The sequence below is a fragment of the Talpa europaea genome (assembly GCF_964194135.1).
Source record: "Talpa europaea genome assembly, chromosome: 10".
In the NCBI taxonomy this organism is placed as follows: domain Eukaryota; kingdom Metazoa; phylum Chordata; class Mammalia; order Eulipotyphla; family Talpidae; genus Talpa; species Talpa europaea.
Genome location: NC_140077.1, coordinates 63,440,809 through 63,467,190, shown reverse-complemented (window position 1 = coordinate 63,467,190; position 26,382 = coordinate 63,440,809). Strand labels below are relative to the sequence as shown.

The 26,382-nt window shown below is 53.5% G+C and overlaps 1 protein-coding gene across 1 annotated transcript in view; it reads left to right on the top strand.

The window, feature by feature from the left end:
• CABIN1 (calcineurin binding protein 1) overlaps positions 1-26,382 on the top strand; it is a gene marked incomplete at its 5' end in the record, with an annotated part of 178,576 nt that overhangs the window by 131,910 nt on the left and 20,284 nt on the right. The window contains one exon of the mRNA XM_084244486.1: positions 5,486-5,599. Within this exon, the coding sequence (XP_084100612.1) occupies positions 5,486-5,599 (114 nt within the window). The remainder of the gene's footprint in view (positions 1-5,485; positions 5,600-26,382) is intronic.

Sequence of the window (26,382 nt, the reverse complement as noted above, 5' to 3'; positions counted from 1 at the left end):
GGGAGGCTGGCAGGCCTCACAGCCCACAGCAAGTCTTCACTCTATCTGGGCTCTCCAGCGTTCTCGGCTTCTTGGCTTCTTTCTCGGCTTCTACTGGCGTCCCTGTGACTCCGCCCTTAAAAGCCCCGTCTCAGCCCAGGTGAATCCTATCTACCTATGCCCACACCCTATTCCCGCCATCAGGCATGCATTCAGGACCACGAGGATCCATCATCTATCCTGATGGTGGGAGGGCAGAAAAAACTGACATTTTTCCTTACCCTACAATGATGTTGCAGTCAGTAGTCTGGGTCAGCCTCGCTGAGGACTTTGGGGCTTGGTTGGGCACCCAGGAGATGTCGCTTTGTTCTCGCCAGCTGGCAGAGCTTCCTCCTCTCTATCCCCTGCCCAGATTTAGCCCTGGCCTTGTGTGGCTGCCCCAGGAAATGCAGAAATGGCAAGCTGATTATTTTGAATTGAAGGAAATTGAGAGGAGATTCAATTGTTTTTCTTTTAATTTTGTTTTTGCGTGATTATCCCTAACAACCAGAAATCTCTACTGTGGTCCAAAAGGTGACAGACAGCCTTATCACCCCATACTTGGGCTTGCAGTGTCTGATTTTGATATGTATGGAATTTTTTTCTTGAAATTGCAAAGTTCTTTGTTATGTTTGTCCCCGCTAAGTTTGTTGCCCCTCTTCTAGGGACTTTATAACATCACTGGAATGTCCAGATAATAGATTAAAAGAAAAAAATCCAGCAGCCAGGGAATCCACTTATCATGTCAGTGGCGGGGAGGGACTGCAAGGCTTAAGAGTAGCCTGATGGTCACAGCCACCCCCATCCTCCAAGTGGGCAACCAAGGACCCAACAGGTGATACGGCTCTCCAAGGCTGCCAGACATGTGTTTATTCCTTAAATAATTAAGTTTATGCCACTCTGCACTCTCCTGGGGAACTGTGAGGCAAACCTAAGGTTTTTGAATGACTATTTTGGAGACTTGTAAAGGGTGTTTTAACAAAACAGATCTCATATTCTAATCTCCCCAACACATGAACTCTCACGGAGTCCCTTTTTCTTAACAGCTTTCTTGAGTGAATGAGCCTTAGGGCACTTTCACCCCCTGGGCCACCCCCATCCCTTACCTACTGGGCTCTTTCCTCTGACCTCAGGCTATCCCCTTAGCCTTGAAGGGCTATTTGTTTTCTGCAAACTCAAACCCTACCCATCTTACTTTCATTCTTCCTCCAAATACCTTGTCCTTACTGTGGACCCCATACTGGTCCACCCCCACCTCCCAAGTCTCACATCTCTTATCCCTGCCCATTGGAGATAGGCAAGCAAATTGGGGCAGATAGCAAAGCTGTCAGTGAGACAATGGAAGAAGCTGTTAAAGGGATCCTTGAGGATGTGGGAGTGGGGTGAGATGACACCTGGCTGAGAGATTTGTGAGCCTAGGCAGGTGAGACTGGAAGCCGGTGTGATAAGAATAGTGGTTGGGAAAACAAGTGTGGAGCTGGCCCTTGCTTTGAGGGCTGAAGGCTGCCAGTAGAAGAATGCTTTTCACTGGGACTTCTCTGACCTCATCTGCCTCTCTTGAGGGCATATAGTATGTTTTGCCTTCTGTCATTAGTTGGTGATCAGCTCCAAGGTGTTCTTCATTCCAGAGGTGTCTGTGAGCCAGTGAATCTGGCCTGGTATGATGACAGGTCATGGAGACCTAAAAGAGGGCTGTGGGGAGCTGCCCCCGGAGGCCTGCTTGGCATCAAACACACAACTTGAGCCCAGGTGAACTTGTAAAGTGATTTGCCTGCCTGTGGGGAACAGGGGAAAAGCCCTGGCAGAGTTCCTCTGGCTTAGACCATAACACAAGCCTAGCTCTCCCACCTTATGGCCCTGGAATCTTGGACCAGCTTATAAACCTCTCTGAGACTCACTTTCTGGTAATTTCTTGAGATAAAAAGTTATGGTGCCATGCTAAACTCAGTGTGTACAGTGTCTTTGCCTCTCAACCCCATGAAGCTGCAGTGCAGGTACGCCATTCAGTTAGTGCCCCTGCCCCTCATAGAGGCCCAGAGGGGCCAACCCAGTCCATCTCCTCCCCTTACCTGGCTGGCCTGGCACCTGTCAGTTCTGGAATGGGTTTCCTATTCCTGTCAGCTCCCATCCAGGGAGCTAAAGTTTCCCCTGAGCTGTCTGGATACTTTGTGCCGTAGCCATCGATCAGTTCTTTCTCTAGCAGGCCTGGAAGATGCCTGGGGAGACTTGGCTTGGCCAGAGGGCAGCACCTAGTCTGCAGGAAGCTAATTGACATTCCTAGTTGAGTTTGGCAGGCCAGTGCTTTCTGCACCCTTTGCAAGTGCCTGTTCTCCTGGTCTCTTAAGAACCCGAGGACATCTCCTACTCTGTCCCCTTCCATGGTCCCCTACTGTGTGCCTGGCTGTCTGGAAAGTAGGTGGGATGGTCTTGGTGCAGATGTCATTGGAGGAACTGTGGAGTGGTGGCACAGACAGAAGACATAAAGGAATGTGCATTTCTGTTCCTCAGTCTCAGGGTCTGGAACAAAGCCCCCAGAGTGGGGAAGCTCCCTTAGTCTCTATCCTGGCTTCAATGCTGATCTCTTCAGCATTGAAGTCTTTGTTAGGTTTTGTTTTCTCTCTGTTACAAAAATGATGGCCACCATGGAGATGCCATTCACATCTTGTCCCACAATCCCTTCCACCCCAAAATGTTCCTACTGAAAGGTATCAGCTGTACACATCCCACATGTCTCAAAGGAGCCCTAGAAGAAGCATTAGGGTCATAGTTCTGGGGTAACTTCTCTCAGACCTCCTGTGCCGTGGGGTCCAGGCTGGTGCCCTGGGTCTCAGCTGGAGAGGTTGAGAAAAGAGAGAAGAGCATTCATAGAATCAGGTCACTCATGGCCCTGTGGCTTACATCCTCCCCTACCTCAGTCTCCTGGCTCCCCACTGACCTCACCGGTGGTCACATCTGGTCTGCTCTGCTTCCTTGACTGGACCCTGGCTGTCCTGCCTGTCTGGATTTTTGCCTCAGTGAATCCTTCAGTCCCCTGATAGCCTTGTGCAAACCATGGTTCAGTTGTTATTTCCTCTGGAAGTCTCCTTGACCGCCTCAGACTTAGCACCAAAAGGGGCACTGAGATCAAGGCGTCATGGCTGAGCCCAGATATAGGTTAGAAGCCCCTCTCCTAGGCTCTCAGAACTGCTTTTCTAAGGCCTGAAGCTTTGCCCCACGCCCTGCAGCCCAGAGGAGCCAGTCTGAGCTAATCTGAGTTTAATTTCATTCCTTATGAGGACATGGACCCAAGCCACCCTGTTTCCCCACTTTGTACTCAGTTTCTCTAGTCTAGCCTAGCCTCTTTCTCTCCACCTGCTGAGTTAGGAGTGTGTGGATGAGGTGGGCAGGGGTGGGGGGACAGAAAGTAGCAGGCATGCCAGGACTTGTAACCAGGTTCAGGAGGACTTCTTAATGGACTGATCTAGGAGACGGGTTCTCTGAGCCATACAGTTCATACATTGATTCTTAAAACGGAAAGGCTGGGTCTGGATATTCTTCTTCCTGAGCATGTTGCGGAGTAGCCACTGTGCTCCTGACTGAGGGGTCTGGCTCAAGGACAAAGACTCTGCCCAAGTTGCACCCCCTCTGCCCATTTCTGCCTCCACCAAGTAGAGGTGGGGGCAGGGGATACTCAGCAGGTAGGAGTCCACATTATTTCACCTGAGTAGCTTCAACATCAGTCTCTGAGTCCCAAAAGGCTTATGAGTTCTTCTGTCGTGTGTATCAGCACATTGAAGCTACTGCTCTTGGTAGCTGCTGAGCCTCATGAGTGGTCCCCACACGACCCTTGGTATGATTCCCCCTTGGGACGTACCTCAGTGTTTCCACTGAAGTTTGAGAAAGGCAAATCTTGATCTCATGTTCTTGGAATGTCAGCTGGTTCTGAACAGGTGTCTGGGTTCTGAGCAGAAGAGCATATACCTGAGTGCAGCCCAGAAGGATCAGCCGTGCAGAAGACTGAATGGCACATGCCTTCTAGCTGGGGCTATCCCTGCTGCCCACGCCCTCTAGCCCCCAGCTTCATGTTGATCCTAATTAGGCCAGGCTGGGCTGCAGCCCTCCTGGGCAAGGGCAACCTTGACTTTACAGGGCCTCAAGCTATTGCTACTTTCAGAGCTGGGTTGTATCCCTGTAGAATCTGACCCTGAAGTCGATGCCAGGCTTGATCATCAGGCTTCCCTTAGAGTATGATTCTCCCTTAGGCTTGTGCAAAAGAGCCAGCCTTGTCTGCTGTGAGAGTCATCCAGAAGATGTGTGCTTCAAACTTCACCTTTCCCCATCCAAGAGGGATCCTTATTCCTATATGCCTTACTCTCATCCAAGAGGGATCCTTATTCCTATATGCCTTACTCTCATAGCCTGCTTGGGGACATGGAAGTCGGGGTCCCCAGCCCAAGTTGGGGAGTAGGAGTTTGCACCTTTGCCTGAGTTGTGATGAGGGGGATTATTTCCTAAGTTCAGCCTGACCAGAAATAAGCAGGGTGGAGAAGTGGTGACAGGCTTTCAAGCTGAGAAGTGAGAGGCATTTGTATTCACTTGGATGCAAAGGTGATAAAAGCCTGGCTCCAGGAGTGGAAGGAAGGGGTCTGGGCAGTGGAGAGGAAAGACTGACCCAGGCACTGTGAACAAGATGTGTGTGCAGCGTTTTATAGTCCCAGGTTCCGCTCCCAGCTCTACCCATGCTGACCCCGTAGGGCATTACCATGCAGAGGTGCCATGAAAAGGTGCATGCAGGGTACTTGACACTGGTCCTGGCCATGGGGGTCACCAGAGTGAAGGCCTGAGAGGAGAAAGTGGCTGACTAGGCATCTAGGGGAAAGAATTACTCTCTGAGTCAGTGAGAAGGCCAGGGCAGCAAGCACCATGCCCACTCTGTCATTCTGCCCCCCAGTCCTACCTAGGTAGGCAGGCTCTTGTTCCTATCCTGCTGGGCCCCCTGAGGTTTGAACCCTCTCCCCTGCAAACACATAGGCCCCTAGCATCCTGCAGAGCTCTGGTTCTCCCAATCCCAATTTGGCTGTCACTGGCTATGACAAGGAGTCCTGCTAAAGTCCTAATGACAAATCAGGGCTGACCATTTGGGCTAGTGGGTGTCCCCCTGACAGGCAGGCTGCTGGGTCCATGCAGCAACTTAGTAAAGTTGGGCAGGGAAAGGGGTCCCCGGCCTGCCCTCCTCAGGCAGTCTGAGGCCACACTCTCCTAAGTCAGCTATGCTAGGCAAGAAGTGTCAGGTCCAGTGACGCCCTCCACAGCCAGATGATCAAAGCCAGTAGCCAGAGCTGCCTGGAGCTGCAGGATCGATGTCTGCAGGAGCTGCTGCTCATCACTGCTTTGCCAATACAGCCAGGAAGGAGGGACTGCCTCCCTTCCCCGTGGGCGCCGTGAGCTGCCCACACACTCACTTCCAACCTACTTCTTGTTTCCCCAGAACCTCCAGTGGGCCCGCGACGTGTTGCTAGGCAGCGGTATCCCGTGGCAACAGCTGCAGCACATGCCGGCACAGGGGCTCTTCTGTGAGAGGAACAAGACCAATTTCTTCAACGTGAGTACTTGCCTTATTGATTTCCGAGGCGGCTTGCTGCCACTGCTTTTCACTGAAGGCATGCGAGTGGACCCCCTGGGTGGGCGTTCCCAGGACCGCGGGTTTGCGGCATTTTCAGAGAGCAGGCAGGGTGGCGCAGTTGAGAGTGTGCCAGACTCGGGAGTGGGGCCATGCTTGCCGAGTGACTTCTGGCAAGTCACTGCCCCCTCCGGATACTGTAGAGAGGGACATGGATAAGCTCAGGGCTGTCTCTGGAGCCCCAGGTATTCTGAGGCCATGTTGGGCAGTGATGAAAGGGCTTCAAGCCCATGACCCTGTCCCCTGAGGTGGACCCTCAGAGTAGACACCCCCAACCATGCCTTGCACCCATCGTATCAGAAAATTCTGGGCAGACCCTGCATGCACTCAGCACAGGAGTTTGTCCAGTAGATTGTACTAAGTGTAAGGAAACTGTTTCCTAGCATGTTTGCAGAGGAGCATTTAGAACAGCCGTCTGCGGTGACGGGGCTGTGTCTGACAGCTGGGACCATCCCATTTCAGACTGGGATGAGCAAAGCAGGCACTCCTTCTTTCCAGTGCACACTGCGGTTTATGGCCTCTGCCTGCAGTGGGGTGGGGGGCTGGCCCTTGTGAGGAGGTGCAGGGATGGTGTGGGGGGACAGGGTCTTCGGACACCCTATCCTGCCATCCCTTTAAATTCCCACTGTCCAGGCCCACCTACACCTCCCAGCCTGGCATCACTCACCCAGAGGACTGTCTAGCAGTTCCCATTATCCTTCGGATCTTGGCTGGGGAACCCTCCTGTCACTTTTTAATGACGATTCCTGAAAATTGTGAGTCACCTAAGATCACATTGTCACTGCAAACAATCCAGACATATAGCGCCCCAGCAACCTTGGTCTGCCCACCCCAGGCACTGTGCCCTTCTTGGATGTACTTCTCTGAGCAGCTGGGCTGTTCACTTTTGTGTGTGTGTGTGTGTGGGTGCGCGCATGTGTGTGTACAAAATCAAACAACTTAGCTTTTAAAAAGTAAGAGAGAGAGAGAGAGAGAGAGAGTGTGTGTGTGTGTGTGACCGTGTGTGTGCTTTTTTGGCAACTTGCTCTTTTTCGCTGACACTAACTAGGTCTTAGAGTTTTCCTGTGAGAGGGGCAGGCCATCTGGCTTTTTGCAGCTGCTGCCCAGGGCCATGGTCTCCTGGGGTGGACAGGCTCAGTCTTTGTGCTTTTGTAATAAGCAGGTGCTAGCAAGCTCCCTGCACATCCGTCATTGTGCTGTTACTGGGTTCCTCTTTGAGTTCCCTGCCATCCTACTTTGGCTCAGAGGATGCACTCACTGAGTATTCCATTCATGGCTTTTCCCTTAACAGATTGGTCTCCCAAGAACATTCTCCTGGTCCAGCCAGTGCTGGACCAGCCATGCTTGCTGCCATGGGGCCCCTGCCCCACTCACTGGCTTATGACAGACTCCTCTATGCATATTCCTTTGTGCAGGGCCTCTATAGATGCTGGAGGCCATGAGGGACAGGGAACCCTGGAGGAATCCAGCTTGGAAGAAGGGCTCCCACTGGCAAGGTAGATGCTCTTTAGCCAAGAAAGGAATAAGAGAGAGAAGGCAGGGTTAGAAGCATCCTTGAGGGAGCCCCTTAAAGCCAGGCCACTCCTGAGGCAGCACTGGCTGAGCCTTCGTAGGGAGCCTGATAAGCCAATTAAAGGAATGGGATGCTGAACAGCAGGTGAATATGACCTGGGACTCCCCCAGTAGCTTTCCTGAAGGGAGCTGATTGTACATGGGTCCTGCCTCACAGCTTACTAGTGCCTGCAGTGGCATCAGCTTGCCATGCAGCGGGGCCCAGAAGTGTGGTTAGGTGAACATTAGGGAGAGAGAGGGAGGAATGATCTTGACACATCTCCAGTCCCACTGTTGCACAGAACTTGACTGAGAGGGAACAACTCCCAGCCCACCCCTTTCCTCTGCTGTGGAAAATCCCTGCTGTGGGCTGACTGCCAGGTTGGAGCTCCTGGGCTGTGGTTCATATCCTAGGCCAGGCTGGGGCTCCAACTGAAGGTGCTACCACCCCAGCCTTTCCCATCAGGCAGAATAGTGTTATCTTTGCCAAACCAGAACCAGAGTTTTTGGACATTGTTGGTTGAGTTCTTGCGGCCCTCCCTGCGTTGGTGGAGCCTGTCTTGGCTTCTGATGTCTGTCCTTTCACAGCATTGAAAGTGACTGGCAAAAGGTATGTGACCATCTGATTCAGAGGTGGCTCTTCAGGCCCATTCTGCTGAATTGGGGGGCCCCAAGGAAGACTCAGAAGCCTGGGACTGGAGGTAGTGAGGCCAGGAATGGGCCTGCAAGCATAGGAGCCAGTGCCAGCCCCATGTGGGCTTCAAAGAGAGAAGTCAGGGGAACTGTCCTTCCCTGGAAAGAGGGGGTGGAAAAGCAGGCTCTGAAGGCAAGTGGAGGCTGAGAGCTTCTGTGCAAGTGTGCACACCTCCAGGCAGGCAGGACTGTGTAGGCCGGGCTGGGCTGCTCTGTCCAGGGTGAACTTCTCTTATAGTTGATTCAGAGATGTTCCCATAGTAACCAAGCCAGAGATGGCTCTCGCTCCTTCTCCAAAATGTTTGCTTATTTTAGCAGGCAGGATTTTTTTTTCTTTTCTCAACCCAGTTTGCAGACACTGTGAAGGAAACAAAGGGAGCCAAGGGCCTGGCTGGCACTGCTTCCTCTTCTGGGATTGTGCAGGGACTGTGGCCTGAGTTTGAGTGAATAGAGGGGATGTCCTGGTCTGCTGCAGCTGCCCTGCTACAGTGCCTTCTCCACATTTACTCCCACCCAACATGGGGATCTCCCTGTGGCTCTGTTGAGCAACCAGTGGTCAGCGGCACTTGGGACCAGGTTCCTGCATCCCTGGATCACTGAGACGGATTCAAGTGGGCTCAACTTCTGGCCACTCAGCCCCTTATTTAACCCTACGCTGGGCACTGGGCTTCCAATAAGCAGGGTGGTCAGAATAGGCAGACAAAACCCTTGGCACAGGTTATACAGTTCACCCTGACAACCACAAATGGATCTGCATGGCGCCTCAGGGCTTGCCTGTGGATCTCAGTGGTGCTTCATGAGGGCAGTGCTAGTACCAGAAGGAACATGACTGTGGAAACCCACTACTTCTCTGGCATTCCTATTTGTCACAGCCGTGTAATGCTCTTCGGTCTGACTGGCTGAGGCTTATCTACCTGCCCTCTTCCCAGTGGATGGATGCTAGCAAAAAGTTCTGCTTTCTCTGGTTTTCTTCTTCACCTTTGCAGTAGTCTCCAGGATAAGTGCCTACATGTGGAGGCCAGGTCCCAGGTCCTCCCCACCCAGTCCCTCTGTAGGTTGCCAGATGGTTCTTCAGAGCTGACTAGATTCCCTCCCACTAGCCACTGCTGTGCACCCTTCTGGCACTCAGAACTACAGATGACTTTCATTTTGGTCCATCTGTTGGGGGCCCTTTCCACAGGCTCGTGGCCAGTTCCTTTGTATGGGCTCTGGTGTACTCCTAACTGGCAGCTACCATACAGGCCAGTGGTTCCTGTTTGTCCAGACTTCATGTTGCTTACGCAGTGGGAGATACAGTCATCATGAACTGTTTTTGTTTCTTGAAGTGTCCGTGGTGTGTAGTCCCCATCTCTGGAGCCTGAGTGTCCAGGCCCCTACCTGTTGGGTCGCGAGCTGGGGAAGAGCCACCTGTCAGAGCTAGGGGAAAGAAGAGAAGTCATCTAAAACCTCTGGACCCCATCCTTAGCAAGAATCAGACATCCCCTTTCTATTCTGACATGCCACTGGTTGACTGTGTGATCTCGGAGTCTCTCGCCCCCCACTCAGTGATCAGATGCCAGGTGTTAAGGAGAGGCAGGTACAGTGGACTCACCTCCGAAGTTGGGGGGCCTTTGCAGAGACCAGCAGGCAGCCCAGCTTCAAAGTCCACCTCATTGCCCAGCCTGAGACATGGTGCTCATTGTACGGGTCAGGCCTCAGGCAGTGCCCCTCCTCCTCAAGGGATAGCCCATAGTCCAGATGGAGGCAGGTGGTGCCAGACAGTCTTTGGAGCCTAGTAGACCCAGGCACCCATAGTCAGGGACCACTTCAACAACAGCATTTGCCATCACCTTCCTGACACATCCCCTTGGCACAGAGCCAAACATCATGAATTTTTCCCACCCTCAAGAATTCCCTGGGATGGTCAACATGGAAGTAGCAGCCCCGGAATAAGGAGAGGGTCACCATCCTGACTTGAGTGCTCAGGAACTTAGCCCTGGCCATACCCTGGGGTCTGTGCTGGAGGCATCTGCCTTGTGTTGCAGACCCAGACTTGGCCCTCTTTCCCCACTGCTTTTCAAGCTCCCGAGAGGCACTGCACTTAGTGGGCCTTTGAACAGCCCCTGCCTTGCTCATATCCACCCCTGGAGCTGAGTCATTAACACCCACCTCAGAAGCCAGCCTCAAGTTCAGGGCCTTTTGCAGGCAGATATCAGCGAAGACCAAGGCACAACCCAGGGATGAGGTGTTGATCTCCACCCACTTAATTATACCCCATACCACCCCAAGCAGTGGCAGATTTGTGCTGCCTCCCAGTCAGTAAACAAGCCCCAGGAGTATCAGCATGGGGTGTCCCTGTCTGTAGGGCGCCCCAGTGCAGCATCTGCAGCATTGAATCCTGCCCTCTCTTTCTGGTCAGGACCAGGAAATGTTGCATGCAGAAGTGCCCCATTGGCAGCTGGCCCACACCCTTCCCACATTACCTTCTGTTCACTCTGGGCTGGCTGTGACTTGTCACATTCTACCTCTGCTTGTCCCTCTGCCTCATACCTTAAGAAGTGTGTTTCCCACTGTGTGCCAGGCCCTTGGCCAGTTGCATTGTCAACAAGGTCCTGGGTCCACAGACTGATGATCATCATTTCTGGATGATTAGTCCCATTTCACAGAGATGGCAGATTAGGTGTCGTGGTTAATGTCCCAATACCTGTCTAAGCTTGGAGGAAGGACAGGAACTTCACTCTTTCTAGTGCTGAAGCTGATGGGTAGTGGCTGGCAGCTGTACTTGAGGAAAGCTAGAAAACCAGGGACCCACTGGCTCCTATGCTGGTATTGGCTCAACTGTTCCCAAAACTGGAGCATTGCCCAAATGGCCCACTGGCTGGATGGGAGGATGGGGTGACAGGAAAATCTGGCCTTGCTCCAGAAGCTGAGGCCAGAATTCAAAGTCAGTGGGAGCCAGTGTTGAAAGCTGGGCCATGGAATAGACCAGGACCTCCCTGGGAGCTAGAACTATACTACTCACTGGTTTGAGCACCAGGCTTGGGGGGTGAAGGGGAGGGTGGTCCTGAGTGGCTGGCTGGCTGAGTTGGGTCACCTCTCTATGGTAGACCCCATGAGCACAGCAGCAGTGGAAGCGGCCACTCTGCCTATAGCACCATAGCATGTGTAACTGGCCCAGCCCAGCAGCTGTGGTAAACCTCACGTATAAGCACTAACTGGGGCTTTATTTGGGGTACCTCCTTTGGTCCTCCATTGCATGTCTGTGAGACTGAGGTCCTATAATATACCCACAGTAAAGATAGGGAAGTGGTCATCAGTAGACACTATGGGCTATGAAAACCAAAAACTGTTTTCTACCCTCTGCCTACCAGGCTGAGCAGAGGCCTGACCCCTCCCCTTGGACAGCAGTCTGTGGCCTTGTTTTCAGGCCCCATTCACAGACCATTCCCTTTTGACTTGTTGCTTTAGATAGTGAGAGAAACACTGCAGAAGGGGCGTTTGTCCCATGCTTCTGTAGCAGCAGTGTCCAGCATTTGTGACACAGCAGGCCAGGCCACTGCAGGAGGGTGCTTCTGTCATACCCCCTTGAAAGAGGTGCAGAAGCCAAGAAAATCACACCAGTCCTGCTCCCCACCCCCCTCAGTCCCCTATTGCCCCCTTAGCTGCTAAGTCATTGGGAATTTAGTGATCCATCCCAGCTCTCTCTGTTCCATTAGTGATGTCTGAGATAGTCATGGAGAAGGGCAATAAGTGGCAAATTGTGACCTCTACCTCCCTTCAGGGATTAGTGTTCCTTACTCATGACTTTCTCTGAGACCTTCTGGAGGTGAAACATTCTGTGTGGCCCTTGAGTACTGGCCTGTTTTGTCTTCCATTAAGCCATTAGAAAGGCCCACTTTTGAGGGATGTCCAGGTCCCTCAGGGAGGTGATTAGGTAAACAGTAGACATAGCAGCCCAGAGCTCATTGTAGTAGGGCCAAGATAGATGGGGGAGGATTACTGAGAAGGAAGGATAGGGGTGGGTGCGCTCCCATGACCCCAGTTTGTTGAAACCACAATTAAGTCCCTCTATACTTTTGCCTTCCTCTTTGAAACTTTGCCTGACTTTCTACTACCCCTCCTACCCACGGGCCTTTGGCCTCCCCGAGTATCTTCTTCAACCTCTTAAAACATGCTGATTGGAGCCACTTTGCAGTCATGCCTCCCTCTGCAGTCCCCTCATGGACTTTTCTATTTGCAGTGTTAGCCACATGGCTCAGCCTTACAAAGCTCAACCCACTTCCTTCTGGCCCTTTCAGACTGCCCACTGCTGCCCTCCTCCAACCAATGTGGGCCCTGTCTGAGACCCACCATCGTAGTCACTTTTACATACCTGCTCTTTGAGATTCCAGGCCTCAATAAACCCTCACTCTTCCTAGAGCTCAGACCAGTAGCCTAAGGCTGAGCAGAGAGTGTGAGAAAGGAAGTGATACTGGAGGAGACCCCTGCACAGCAGAGCAAGGACTGCCTTCCGAGCAGAGGGAGCAACATAAGCTGATGGGAGGAGGGGGTGCATGCTTATGCCACACACATGGGCAGATGGCTGGACATCACTGACCCCTGCCTGTCTGGGCTAGGTGCAGAGAGAGGACTTCCTCACAGGGCAGAGGAACTAGAGTGGAGGAAATTCTGATGGAATCTCACCACTATGTGGTTTTACTTGGAGAGGCCAGGCTGGGACAGGGTCTGGTAGTGCTCTGACCTGCCATTCTTGGTACTCCAAAAGACTGCTCATTGCTTCTACACCTAATAGCTTGTTGATTCCCCATAATCCACAAGGTATGGGTACTGCTGCTATCCCTGTCTTACAGATGAGGAAACAGCTTAATAGCCTAGCAAATTGGTGCCTGAGCTGGGATCCAGGCATTTTAGACCAAGTTGAGGCAATGGGAATGACTATTGGTGGGCTCCAGAGACAGGCAGAGGACCCAGGACACCTGTGGACCTGTGGGATGACAGACACTACATGACAAGGGGTACAGGGAAGGGGCAGATAGAGGTGGACCTGGGAAGCCAAATCCTGGTATTCAGCTCTGTTCTGGTGCACTGGATCCATAGACCCACGTGTCTCTGCCAGTGTGTGGGCCCTGGATCTTTGTGTGTGTGTGTGTGTGGTGTGTGTGCATGAATGCGCACTCATTCTTCGGTGGGCAAGATACCAGCTTACCACTGAAACACTGGATTGTCCGCTATTTCTCCTAGGATGGCCTCAGCTCCCAATTACCAGTGTCATCTGATTGAAGAAATTCTGTGATTCATTGTGACTTTTCCTCTTCCCCCATGGTATGAAGTAACCCTTAGCCTTAGACATCTCTACCTTGCATCCTCACTGGGTGAGCTTGTGCTCCCAGCCTTGCCCTCAAAGGCAGTGACTGTGGCTGGTCACAGTCTTTACATTCCTCCTCACTGAGATCACCAGAGCCATGCAGGAGTGCCATCCTAACATCAGGGGTTAAAGGAAACCCAGACATATCACATTGGGAATCAAGACCAAAAAAAAAAGGAATAGGTTTAAATTGAGGAAATAAGAGCTCCTTGGCTGTAGTAGGAATTGCTGCAATAGTACTATTTTTAGCATTGTTGAGATGATTTGTGGGCCAGTTGCAAAAGCAGAGTAAACAAAAGAATCACTTCAAGTTCTCCAGGGAAAAAAGGACCAGTTTTCAAGTCTTAAAAAGGTTAGCAAACTTGTATGGCCTCTTAGCTTATCCCTGCACTCTCCTTCCTTCCTCTGTCCCAGGCTCTTCAACCTTCATTGAACTTCACAGCTTCTGGCTTCCTGGACCCAGCTTCATATATGTGCCAAAATGCCACATATTTGTGAACAAGTGCCAGAGGTCTTCCTGTCCATACTGTCACCTCTCTGTCTGTGGAGATGGTTGAGCCTGAGAGATGGCAGGTGGGGAGAGGCCAGTGCCCATCCGAGAGACTGTGCTTTGTCCTCACCCCAGGCACTGGCAGGAAGTATGTCATGGGCGGTGGGGACAGGACCACGGGATGCCCAGGCCCCTGCCCTGACAGTGTGATAGCATAATCACAAGTCCCTGCCCAAGCCAAGCTACCCTGATTCAAGCTAGAATTTAAAACAAAAATAAGCCAAACCAATCAAATGTAAGCAGCCTTTAGATGGTCATCCCTGGTGTGCATTCTTTTTTGGCCATCAGAGACATTTTCCATCTCCAGATGTGGATTCACAATGTGGCAGGGCCAGGACACTGGGACAGAGGGAGAGAACGTGCTTAAGTCCTTAGCATTCAAGAACCTACTGTGACAGTCCTGCAGGAGGTACAGAAACCCCTGCAGCGAACATGGCCGTGACCTACCTGGGTCACATGCTGGGAAATGGTGGAGCCCAAACTGGAGTCCAGGCCTGGGGACCCACATCCTTCAGGCCAGCCTCCATGCCAGAGTTTCTGGCCAGCCCAGGGAGCCAATAGTGTTTGTATACCGTCTAGAACTGACCTCTGCCCACAGCCCTGGTACTCAGGCAGGAGCCTAGTGTTTAACATTCCTGAAGAGAAGAACATTTTCAGTGTGTACTTCTTTTCCCACTGCAAGTTGTTTTTCAAAGGTTTGCTCTTAAAATAAGTGTCCTTTCTGCATCTTTTTGAGGGATTCTTACAACCATCTCTACTTGAGCAAAGAGCACTGAGTTTTGTCTTCCTGGGATACTGCCCCAGGCCCAGGACCTCTGTCTAGAGAGGTAGCACCCAGGGGCTAAGGGCAGCAGGGGGTGGTACATTTCCAGGAGGAGGCCTGGGTTCTTCAGCCAGGCTTTGGAAAGGTGAGCTGGGCAGGCAGTCCATTCAAAACAAGGACCTGAATATAATGGGGAGCAAGAGGAGAGAGGCTGAGGGAGCGCTCTAACTGCTGAGGCTGCAGGACCTGATGGAAGGAGAGAGGGCCCCCTGGCAGGCCCTCGCTGTGGCAGAGTCACTGCCAGAATCTGTGCTTTGGAAAGGAGAGGGTGGGTAGTGCCAGCCTCTGCTTTGTTAATAGCCTATGGAGCACTGAGCACTCACTTAGAATACAGACTTCCTCTGTGTCCCCTTCCCAGTCTGCAGGAGGGCGGTGGGTTTGGCATGGCTCCCAAGCTGAGGTGGGAAAGACTGTCTGTAAGTGAGCCTCTGCTGAGGGGAGGGAGCCCCATGGCTTGCTTCCATGAGTTGCAGAAGGTTTAGGGCTCGCAGGCCCCTCCCAGATGCTCCCCCATTTGCTCCTCCCTGCAGCTCCATGATCCCCATCTCACAATGAATAAGCTGAGACCCAGAGTGATCATTCAGCCTGTGATGAGCAGAGCTGGAATTCCTGACTGCAGAGAACTCAGGCCTCTTACCCTCCCTCCCACACCTAGTCTTCACCGGATTGACTGGATTCAAGGTTAGAGCCCAGCAGAGCCCACCACAATGCTGCAGATGTGAGTGCCCACCTCTATCCTGGAGTTTATTCCACTTACCTGACCCCACGCTCCTGACCCCATCCAAATCTATTGGCTCTCCTCCCAGATGGAGGGGTGTTATGTTCCTGTTTACAGATGAGGAACCTGAGGTGCTGAGCCCTGGAGCAGAGTCAAGGAGAGGTAGGGCAGGGTTTTGATTCCATGGCTCTATACTTCTTGCCTTAAAGCTCCCACCTCCGCATCTCCCACCATAAGCCTTGTGTACCCCCTGACTAAGCCAGTGTGTGGAAGCAGAGTGGCAAAGTGACCACTCAGACTGAATCACTTTATCTGTGAGATGGGAGGTGTAGGCATTCATCACCTGGCCATGAGCTACACATCTGAGCCCCAAGGAGCAACCCAGTGCTCCTAAGGGATGGCCCATGCTGGGCCCACCCTCCTCCCAAAGTGTGTGACCACGCTGTCCTGGGAAGGTGGGCAGGGGTCCAGGGGCCCTTAGGAGGGACTTACCTTGCCTGCCTGGCCCTTACCATAGCACTGGTGACTGGTGGGCTGTTTTTGTCCCCTTTTACCATTCCCATTTTACTTCTAAAAAACCTGCCCAGACAATAATGACAGCATAACAGCATACCCTGCTAGGGGGAATTCTGGGTGCAAGAGGTGGCAGGGTGCCCACATAGGGCAGAGGAGAGAGTTGTGTGTGTTCAATGGCCTTTACCTGCCTCCCCTGTCCTGGGAGCTGTGTCCTCGGCATCTACCCCCTGCCTCCTTTCCTTACCAAGGCATCATGCATAATGCTCCAGGCAGGTCATTGGGCTCTCAGGAGATCAGAGAAGGGAGGGAAGAGGACTAAGCTGCCTGTGGCCCTTTCCACTCTGAAACATTATAAGTTAGATTGAAGGCCCCCAAGGGAGGATGACTTTCCTGAGGTAATGGGCATTGAGCGTGGGAGCCTGCGTGAGGGGCATCGGCTTTACCTCCATGACCCAAAGACAATTGTGGCAACTAACTGCCTGTGGGATTCTCTGATGGCAGGGCCACCAGGTTTTGCTTGCGATGGATTCTTAGGAGCTTGGAGCTGCAGGAAGTTCTCTAGGAGCCCTGGTTCTCTCTGAGTCCTAGGACTGATGATGACCTGAAGGCCCTATATGGGGGCCTGAGTGAGAAACCTCTCTAGATCTGACTGGGGATGCCGTGTAGATGCCTGGCCAGCCTGGAGTATGGTGGCAACATGGGCTACCTCAGTGCCTGGTCCAAGTTTCGTCCTATCTATATAGCTTCCCTGTGCAGCCACTCTAAGCCAGGCAGACACTGCCTTGCCCTCATGATTTAGTACTGCTGTTGACTTCCTGGCCCCAGCCCCTTTGACCTCCATTTCCCCATCTTCAAAGATGGGCCAGTTGGATGAGGTCAGTGGTTTTCCAGCCCTATTTGCAAAAGAACCCTTTCTCACAGACCCTGCTGGGAAACATATGAAAGGGCAGGCGCTCCAGCAGAGACAGGAAGGACCCCACCTACTCCAGCTGCACCCCAGCTTTGGGAAAGGGGAACCTGAGCCCCTGAAAGGCTACAGGTCTCTGCCCTGCCACCATTCCAGCTACCCAGAAAGACTTCCCACGCTCAGTGGCCAGGCTTCAGTGGGGTGGCTTCAGTCTGGGACTTTGTCTCCCTCTCTCTTTTTTTCCCACTTTTCACTTTTGGAAAGTTTGATTAACTTGCTTCTAACAGAGTGACATTGGGTTTGAAATCCAGACCAGAGCTCAGGACTCCAGGAGTCCCTGCCTTTTGTCCATGGTGACAGACTTGACCCGGCCAGTGCCCTTGAGGGCAGTTAGGACTTCCCCAGAAACACAGTCCAAGGCCGTAACACACATGAGCCTCCCACACTCTGTCCCTTGATTTAACCCTGGCCAGGTTCATGCCCTACTCCACACCTAGCTCCATCATACTGCAGGTGGTTTTGGGCAAGCCAGTCAGTAAGGCTCAATTTCTTCATCTGCAAAGTGGAGCTGATCAGGCCTCGTTCACGGGGTTACCAAGGATCACATGTGAACCAGCAGGAAAGAACATTATTGCCGTGGGCCCTGGGCCTTGTGTCCAGGAGGGAAGTCCAGGAAGGCTCCTGCAGCAAGAGAAGGAAGCTGGGGGTAGAGGGAGGTGCTGTGTGGATCAAGACACAGGGTGACAGTGCTCATGGGGTCAGTGAAGGAAAAGGTAAGATGGATCAGGGCCAATTAGAAAGGCTCCTTGAAAGAAGTGCAGGAATTTGCTTGATTAAAAACAAATTTTGAACTGCTGATCTCTAAATATATATGAGAAGTCTAAAATTAGGGTATGTCAGAGCAGTGGAGCCACGTGGAACTTCCCCATGAACTCCCAGCCTATCACCAACAGTAGCATGGACTTGCAGACTCTCCCAGGCACACACACACTGCTCCCCAAACAGTAGGAAATTGGCTCAACAAGCATGAGCAAGGGCCAACCCTGTGTTGCAGTGCAGGCCCACCCAGCAATAGTGTGGTGAAACCTAGGCAGCAGAGGCATCTGGCAGAAACTAGCTGCCTAGCCTCATCTCAGCACTGGGCTTTATTTCAAAAAGGAGCCCACCTGACCATTCTGAGAGGAGGGGTAGGAAGCCTTCAACTTTAGGCCATGGTTCCATTCACACCAGGCTTCTCACAAATAGGGAATGAACATGGCCCTGCCTCAAGGGCATGGGGCACCCAGTGACATGGTACTGCACAGGCCTTTGAAATGAAATGAAATCCAGGGGCTACAGATGAGGAGCCATCTCCTGGGAGTAAGGACATAGCTGGGCCCCGGGCTCAGTGAGTTCTCAGAGGGAGGCTCCCACTGGCTTCGTGTCCACTGCCCTAAGCTCCACTTCCTTGTTAGGTTGGGTGAGAGCGCACGCGCCCTGTCTTGGCATGGCCACCTGAGTATACTACTCTATGAATGTCGGGGTGCTGTGGGTGTTGGAGAAGGGTATCTACCAGTCTCCACAGGTGGAAAGGGAGCAGGTGATCTGGCATACACACGTGGCCTGAAACCCAGTCTGGTCTCATCACTCCCCTTCCACTTAGCAGCCCAACCAGAGGCTCCAGAGCCCCTCAGCCCACAAAAGCCATTCACTGGGGATCAGGATGCACTGTCCTAGTTTTCTCTGTGTGCATGTCAGACATGGCTTTTCTAGGATACAGGCTCCCCTCCTGAGATGAAACCAAAGCAGCTCAGCAGTCCTCCAAAGAATGGGCTATTCTAGAAGCCTAGATAAGTGGCACTCATTCCAACCCTGACATGGGGAGCCTGGTGTAAATGTCCTCTTGTCCCAAGGAGGTGCTCATGGACTCTCTGGATTACACCCCAGGTACCAGAAAGGTCTTGGAACCTGCTGGCCTCCCTCCTACGCCTTTTCTGTTCCCCAGGTCCCTGCAACCTTTCTCCACAGAGGCCACATGCAGTCTCATTGTACACACTAAGCATGCTTCATTTTCCACATGGTCCCATTGGCTATTCCTGATTGTCCCAAGCACACTTCCCCACCCAGCCCCTCCTGTCTCTCCTCCACTAATTCCCCTATATGGGGTGATCCATGTCTATCAGCACATGCCACTTCTTCCCCAGAAAACCACTCTGGCCCTCACCCCATTCTTATTTCTCTTCCCCTGTGATCAAGTCTGCTCCTGAGCTTCAAGTTGGGCCGAAAGAATCAGACAAACTAAACTTACATGGGCCATGACTGTCCATGATGACCATGGCCCTTGCCTCTGCCTCATGATGCTTTAGGGCTTAAGCATGTCTTTCTCGGGGCATTCATTTCTTCTTGTCGAGGCACTGATGGGATCATGCACCCTTTGTGTATAAGGGATTGTGTGCCGTTCCCTTTGAAGCTGGGCTGTTTCCCTGGGCATATCATTTTCCTGTTCCCCACCTCTGCATCATCATTCATGGATCAAACAGGCAAAACAACTAGATGTAATGGTGTCCAAGATACCTTGCTGCATTCTACCAGCTGTAGAATGCAGTCTGAACCATCTCTGAGTACCAGAAACTCTAACATGTGGATTTGTAGCTGGAGAGGAAAAGCACTTTGCTGTTTCAGCTATTGGGGAAGGGAGAGGAAGCTGGCTGGCATGAGATTGTAAGGTCCATCAGTCTCTGGCTAGCAAGTTGTTGGCAGAGAGGTTGCACAGGCACATACCACAGAGCCAAGGAAGCAGGTGAGTTATGCAAAACCTGTGCCTCCAAATCAGCCAAGAGCGCCAAGACTGAAAATTTGAATTGTTAACTCCAAAAAGCATCCTGGCTTCAAGACCAGGGAGTGAGGGGGATGGAGGATAGGGAAGACTGCGTTTAGGTCAAGTGGAAGCTTGACAGCTGCCAGAAAGGAACCAGGAATGATCCATAAGCTTTGTTGGCCCAGATTTTGAGAGCATATGATTACAGGATGTCATTGGCCTCACAACTTCCCCTGGGCAGCTCTGCTGGCAACACCTAAGGCAGCAGCACAGCTCTATGGTCTGGGCCTTGGCTTTGCAGGACCAGGAACCTACCACAGCTGGGCATGGGTACACCCTTCATAGGAAGTATTCTCTTCGTGGACTGCATGGGCCAAAGACCAAATGCATATATCCAAGGCTACTCAAAGGGGCTGCACTGCCAGGATGACCAGAATGTGGCCAGGAGAGGTGTGAGTAGTGTCCTCATGGCCCTTTCTGTTGGCCCACCCCAGGGGCAATATTGTACTGCCTTTTGGCAGAGGTCTGGGGTCATGCACACACCCCACCCCTGTTAATCTGGGTTCCATACCCAGAAGCATGACACACCTCTTGTCCTTGGAATGCACCTGCCCTAACGTCATTGTTCATCCTTCTGCTGTTTCTCATTTGACACCAACCACCTTGAGACAATTCCAGGCTTTGACCTATGACCCTACTCATCTGTCTTGCCCTATCTGCCCCTGCCAGGTGTTATTCACACAGACAAGGCCAGAGTCATCTGGATCTCAATTTCTCTGATTCCTTCTGACTTTGGTAACCATCTCTGGGGCGCCTAGATTACCAACTCACATCTCCCTTTCTGTGGCCACCCATGGGATGCACATGCTTCAGAGGATGCCAGGCCACTATCCTAAGCAGTGGGAAGTTTGCATTTCAGAAATGGCTGTAGTATAGAAAATAATGGGGGCAGCCAGCACACCCAGATGGGGTGGGGGGAAGGCCAGCTGGGGGTTGTAAGAGGAACACTGTCTGCCCAACTTTCCAACATGGAAATGGGCAAATCCCTGACTTACCTGCCTTCCCACAGGCTGCCAGGGGATACTAGGTAGATACAGCTGGGGACACAAAGAGTCAGGACTTCTCAAGACTGGCCTTTGAGCAAGGCTGTGCCAGAGCCTTTCCCCCAAGGTAGAGGAGGATGACAAAGAGAAGAAAGTAGGGCCATGTAGGTCATGAAGGCAGAAGGGATGGGGGAGTAGGTCCAGTGGCCTGGGCAGAAGGCAGAGGGAGCTCAGTTCTGACCACCTCTTCTGCCTGGTCCATACCACTCCCATTCAGAAGAGGCCAGTCAGCAGGCCTTGGCAGGGGGCTGTGGAGGGTGGGTAGGTGGCGAGCTATCTGTTGCTCTTGTCACCATTTTCCTCTCTCTCTGGTGACCTACCTGTCCTGGAGCTGGAGTAGGGAGTGTGGTCAGCCTGGAAATGCCTTGTAGTGACCAGGTAATATCCTCAGGACATTTGTTTTCTTCTTACGGTTGATTGTTGAAATTGCTCTTGGAGGTTTGAGGTCAGGCATCCCTTGGAGAGGCACTGGAGCACCCCAGTAGGGTGGGGTTCATCCCTCTCCAAGTGTGAGGGATTTCTCAGAGGCTCAGCCTGCTGCAACTTATGACCAGTGTGCTTGCCCCTAACACTCCCTGGGCATGCCTGGGCTCAGGGAGTGCCTGGACAATCAGTGGGATTTCAGCTAAGAAGCAAGAGTGACATTCTAGGAACACGCACCCAGACAAGTGGCCATAGGCACTCTAATTCCCAGGGTTGGCCTAGAGCAGCCAGCTTAAAGCCTCTCCTGCTCACAAGGTCTCCTGTTGACCCATGGGTGAGTGTGGTCAGGGTTAATAGCCACCTGGGCACCCAAGTCTGGTAGAGCACTGTAAGAGCCCCCAACACCATAGGCTTCACAGGTGGTCCTTAGGAGGATGAGTAGCTGTCTCCCAGGCAGTGCACAGAGACCTGTGCCTTCTATATCCAGGTGCTTTCCGGGTGTTTAGGACCCACAGGGCTCTCCTACATAGGATGTTGACACTTTCTAGGAGAAGCATGAATGTCTTGGACCCAAAGAACTCTCAGGGATCTGGTGTGGGCAGGCCCACCAGTAGCCACCATCACAGCACTCTCACATGAAGTCACAGGGCCTCCCAGTGTGTACAGGACTGCTTCTCCCTTAGGAGGCTACCTTCCTGGGCCTCAGCACTGACCTGTCAGCCAGAGATGGCAATGCCTCAGGTCATGAGCTATGCTTCTCCAAGGGATGCCTGACCTCAAACCTCCAAGAGCAATTTCAACAATCAACCATGAAAAGAAAACAAATGTCCTGAGGACATTACCTGGTCACTACAAAATTTGGGGTGCACAGTATTGTGTGGTGCCAGGTGAGGCCACGGAAGCTAAAGACCATTGGGAGCAAACACTGTCCCAGGGAAAACTTTCCCCAGAGATTTTGCTGAGCAGGTGTCTGTCACAGAACCCGAAACTCCCCTTACCCACAGGCCTCCCTCCTGTGGCAACCAAGACCCTGCGATCACAGGCTACCCCAGCCTACCCTGGGCCTCAAGTGTGTTCATTAGAGCACCAGTCCTAAGCCTGTGTGGGAGGCATGTGTGCTGAGGAGAGCTGGGTGCTGCTGCTGGTCAGGCCTGGAGGCTGCCTGGATGCAGGGGCTGGTTTCTAGAGAACCATGAGCTCAACAGACCATTTCTTCCTGGCCTAGATGTGATCAGCACATGTTCTCAGCCTCGTTTGGTCTGACCTGATCTTACAGGAAGTAGATAAAGTATGACGTCAGGTCATGAGCTGTGCAAGAGTCAGGTGTCTGCTCCAGCCCTGGTGACAGCCAGGAGTGGTGGCCCAAACAGCTCTGGAGCTGGCCAGACCTGGAGAAGTCCTCAACCATTCTGGCCTTACTGCTGTGTGACTCTGTACCAGTGCTCACTCTCTCTGGATCTAGTGCCACATGTGGGTATCAAATGACAAGCAAATGTAGACCTAACGTGGCTTGAGCAACGTGCCAACTTAGAATTCTTTGCTAAGCCCTGACCCTGATGAGCATTTAGTTGGTTGCTACTGTCCTTGTCAAATAGCCTTGGGGTTACATGCACTTATGTGTCTCCCTGTAAAGTGACCTTGAGGAGCGGCGGCTTGATTCTTCTAACACCTGGCATGGAGTAGTAATTCTCCAGGGGGTGCCCAGATACCACCTCTGTGTCTCAAGGAGGATGGGCAGAATACAGCATTATCGGGCTGCAGGGGCATGTTTGAACTTGAGGGGAGGGGCTGGTAAGTACCTGGCAGAGACACATGGCAAGCTTGGGAATACTGATGGGCAGGAGCCAGCCTGGGTGTAGGACAGGTGAAAACTAGCCAGCTTAGGGAGATGTCACCAGGACAAATGTCACCAGGATAGAGGCCAGGTGGAGCTGAGGCCTCCAGGTATGTGAAGATGAGCTCGAGGTGGTGAGAGAGAAACGTGTGGCTCATGGTGCCAGTCCAGGGCTTAGGCAGCATCTTGTTATCCAGCCCTGCCTTTGCTTGTCCTCGCCTTAGCTGAGAACGGGAGGAGCAGCTAGGAGTTGGTGGGAAGTCCCAGGATGCCCATCCTGCAGGAAATTGGGAGGACGGTACTGTGTGCACACTGGGGCTCGGGGTGCCTAGTATATGTTAGTACACATGATCTTAGCCAAAAGGCCAAGAAGCTATATATTGTATGGTAGTAGAGCTTTGCTGCTGTGTGTGCGCCACTGCTGAGTGCAGCGGGGTGTCCTGAGCCTAACTAGCTTCTGCCCAGCTTCTACTCCTTGGTTCAGCACCTGCTTCTGCCCAGGCCTCAGCCCTACTGGAAAATGAGGCCCCTTCCTGTAAAACCCACCATGGGGCTAGGGGGACTGCCTGGGCATCTTTGTTACACTCCCATACCCCCCATTACCGCGAAGGTCTTCACTCTAGCTCCCACTGCTAGACTGTATCAGCAAAGACAGCATGGTGTGACTAAATCTCCCACACCCACACCTTCGCCCTCCACCAGCTCCTGGCACAACTCCAGGGGGCACAGTTCACATAACTACCATGTGCAGGGTGAGAACACCCGTTGCCTGACTTGTGGTTGGCCACTGACATTTCTGCCACAACTCTCCTGGTCGATGGTACACACCAAGATCGGCATCCTGCCAGGTTCCATGGCTCCGGCCCTGAGGGCTGTGTCCCCTGGCAGGTGGGCAGCCCACCACTTTTGGGTCTGCGACTGGGCCAGCAAGCCCACGAGGATTGACCAATCCGGCCAAAGTCAGTTGTGCTGCTGGGCCCGCTTCCAGGCCAAGCCAGCAAGTGAGCACCCGCGCCCTGTCCGGCTCTGCCCGCCCCGCCCTAGCCCGCCACGAGTGAGCGAGCCTCCGTGGCCATGGCCCTGCCGGCCCTTGCTCTGCTGCACAGATGCCACTGCGAAGCAGGCGGGTAGGAACTTGCCCGGGCGGCGTGTGGGGGAGGGGGTTAAGGGGGTGCCGGGCGGGGGCCTGGGCTGTCTCGCCTCTTCTGCGCTTCTGGCTCTGCGCTTTGAGCTTCTGCTCTCCTCCCTGGGTCGGCTCCAGCGCCCCCATAACCAACCCCCGTCCCGGGCCCCCGGCCCGCCTGGCGCAGCAGGAAGCCCGCGAGCCGTGGTTTCCCGGGCGCCCGCTGAGGAGGAAGTCGGCCGGCAGTGGAGCCTCGGCACCCCCATGCCCCGGCCTGGCCGGCGCCCTGCCCAGCGTCAGGTGGGCATCCGGGCGGGCCAGGGCAGCGGCTCCCGGGGAGCAGGCACTGGCAGAGCCCTCCCACGCACAGGCGCCTCTGGGGGAGAAGCCCACGCAGCGAGCCCCCGGCAAGCCCAGCCCCACCGAGCCTGGGGCCGCGAGCGAGCGCGCGAGCGGGGGTGTGCGCTGCGCTGCATGAAAGCGAAAGCCGCTCGCTCGGCTGCTAGCCCGAGCAACTTCGTGGCGGGAGGCGCCGACGAGGAGCTTCTCAGGGCCGTTCCCGGGGATGGTGAGCAGGCCTGCTGGCCGGGTGGGCAGAAGCGCTGGGGCCGGTACTTCCCCAGCTATAAATAGCTGTTGTGCGGGGGCGGGAAGATGGTGCGAGTGCTTTGTGCGCGCCCGGCCTGCTCAGAGCCCGGAGTTCGTCCGGTGGCGGAGTGGGAGAGGGGGTAGAAAGGCGCGGGGCAGTGGCGCAGGGCGGGGATGCGGTACGCACAGGCGTGGCTGACCCGGGTAGAGTTGCCTGCCTGGCTCACCACCGCCCCCCTCCTCCCCGCACTTAGTTGTCTGTGGTTTCTGCCCTTTTTTGAGGGGCGGGGGGGGGGGGTAATGGAGAGAGAGCCCAGCAGTTCTGGGGACCCACTAAGATGTCTCATTTGGCAGAAGAGGATGGAAGTGGGCGCCGGCTGCAAGCAAATAGGAGGCTTCCCCAGCTTCCGCCTGCTCTAGGGAGTCTACCTATGGATTACCTGGGGAATCCCTGTGGGAATCAGAATGCCTGTGGGAGTGCACTGGGGGCCTCTGGTGACTTCCTACAACCTGGTGGGCAGAGAGGCCAGGTTGATGGGTTAGCAGTGAAAATTGCGAGACTTCTTGTCCCCAGGAGTCTTTAACCTTGCCTGCCCTGGTGGCACCCCCAACCTTAGACCTGGACCGGAATGGGTGGCTAGTGTTGTTAGAGGGGTAGGGCCATTAGCTCCCTAGGGTTCCTCAGCAAGATGAGGTGCTGATAACCAGGAAGCTCAGTCCTGGTTGCAAACACCATACGTCCCTCAGCAGGGCATCTCCTGAAGGAGATGAAGCTACCTGTACTGCTGGAGCAGTCTTGCCCAGCTGACCTGGCTGGCTGTGATGCTGCCTCTAGTTGTGGGTAGGGGGAATGGAGTGAGTGCAAATATGGGGTAGCTGAGTTCTGTGGTAGTCTTTGCTCCTACTGGCTGGGTGCCCTGGATGGGGAGTCTCCTCTCCAGCCAGGTGTAGGTGAAATGCATTAGGGAAGCTGGGCGGGCACCCTGTGAGTACCATTGGTCTCAGGGACTCACAGGCACCAAATCCAGTCCTGTACATCCCTCTCTACCCCTTCTCCAAGGGCTCTTGCTGTTTGAGAGTTTTGTAAGGGCATGCGGGTGACAGGTGTCACCCCAAGGCTATGGAAGCTGCTCCTGACCTCAGGCCTTATAGTCCAAATTTTGTCCCATTCCTGCCGCAGCTTGGGATCCGGCTGCAGCACTGAGGCTGTCCTGGAAACAGCAGAATGTTTTTGTGCTTCTCCCTGGGAAAATAGGCCCTAACCTCCTACCCCAACACCCACCCCTGCTGAGGGGCGGGCAATCTCTTCTCTCTTCTCTTTCTCTCTCTCCACCCTCGAGAGGCAGCTGGTTCTCAGCTCGAAACAGCCTGCTCTACAGCCCCAAGCCCGCTGCTCCTGGAAGTGGGATACCAGCAGGCTCCCTGCCCTCGCCTATTTGGAGCACTGAGTCACCACTGTGTCCATGCCAGGAAAGGGGGGGCTGCAAGAACACCTCTGCCAGAGGAACAGGCTTTCCCTTGGGTGCTCACAGCTCTGTGTTCTCTATGAACAGCACTGTTGGAGCTGAGCTGCTCTGGGAAGCCTTGCTTCCCATCATAACACGACACATGGGGCTGGCTGGGGGCTGGAAGGGCCTGGGAAGATGAAGTGCTTACTGTAGTCTTAGTCTGGTGCCAGGACTGATGTCCAGGAGGGCACCTGCTACTGCATGCCTACCCTCTTGGTCCCCTGTGG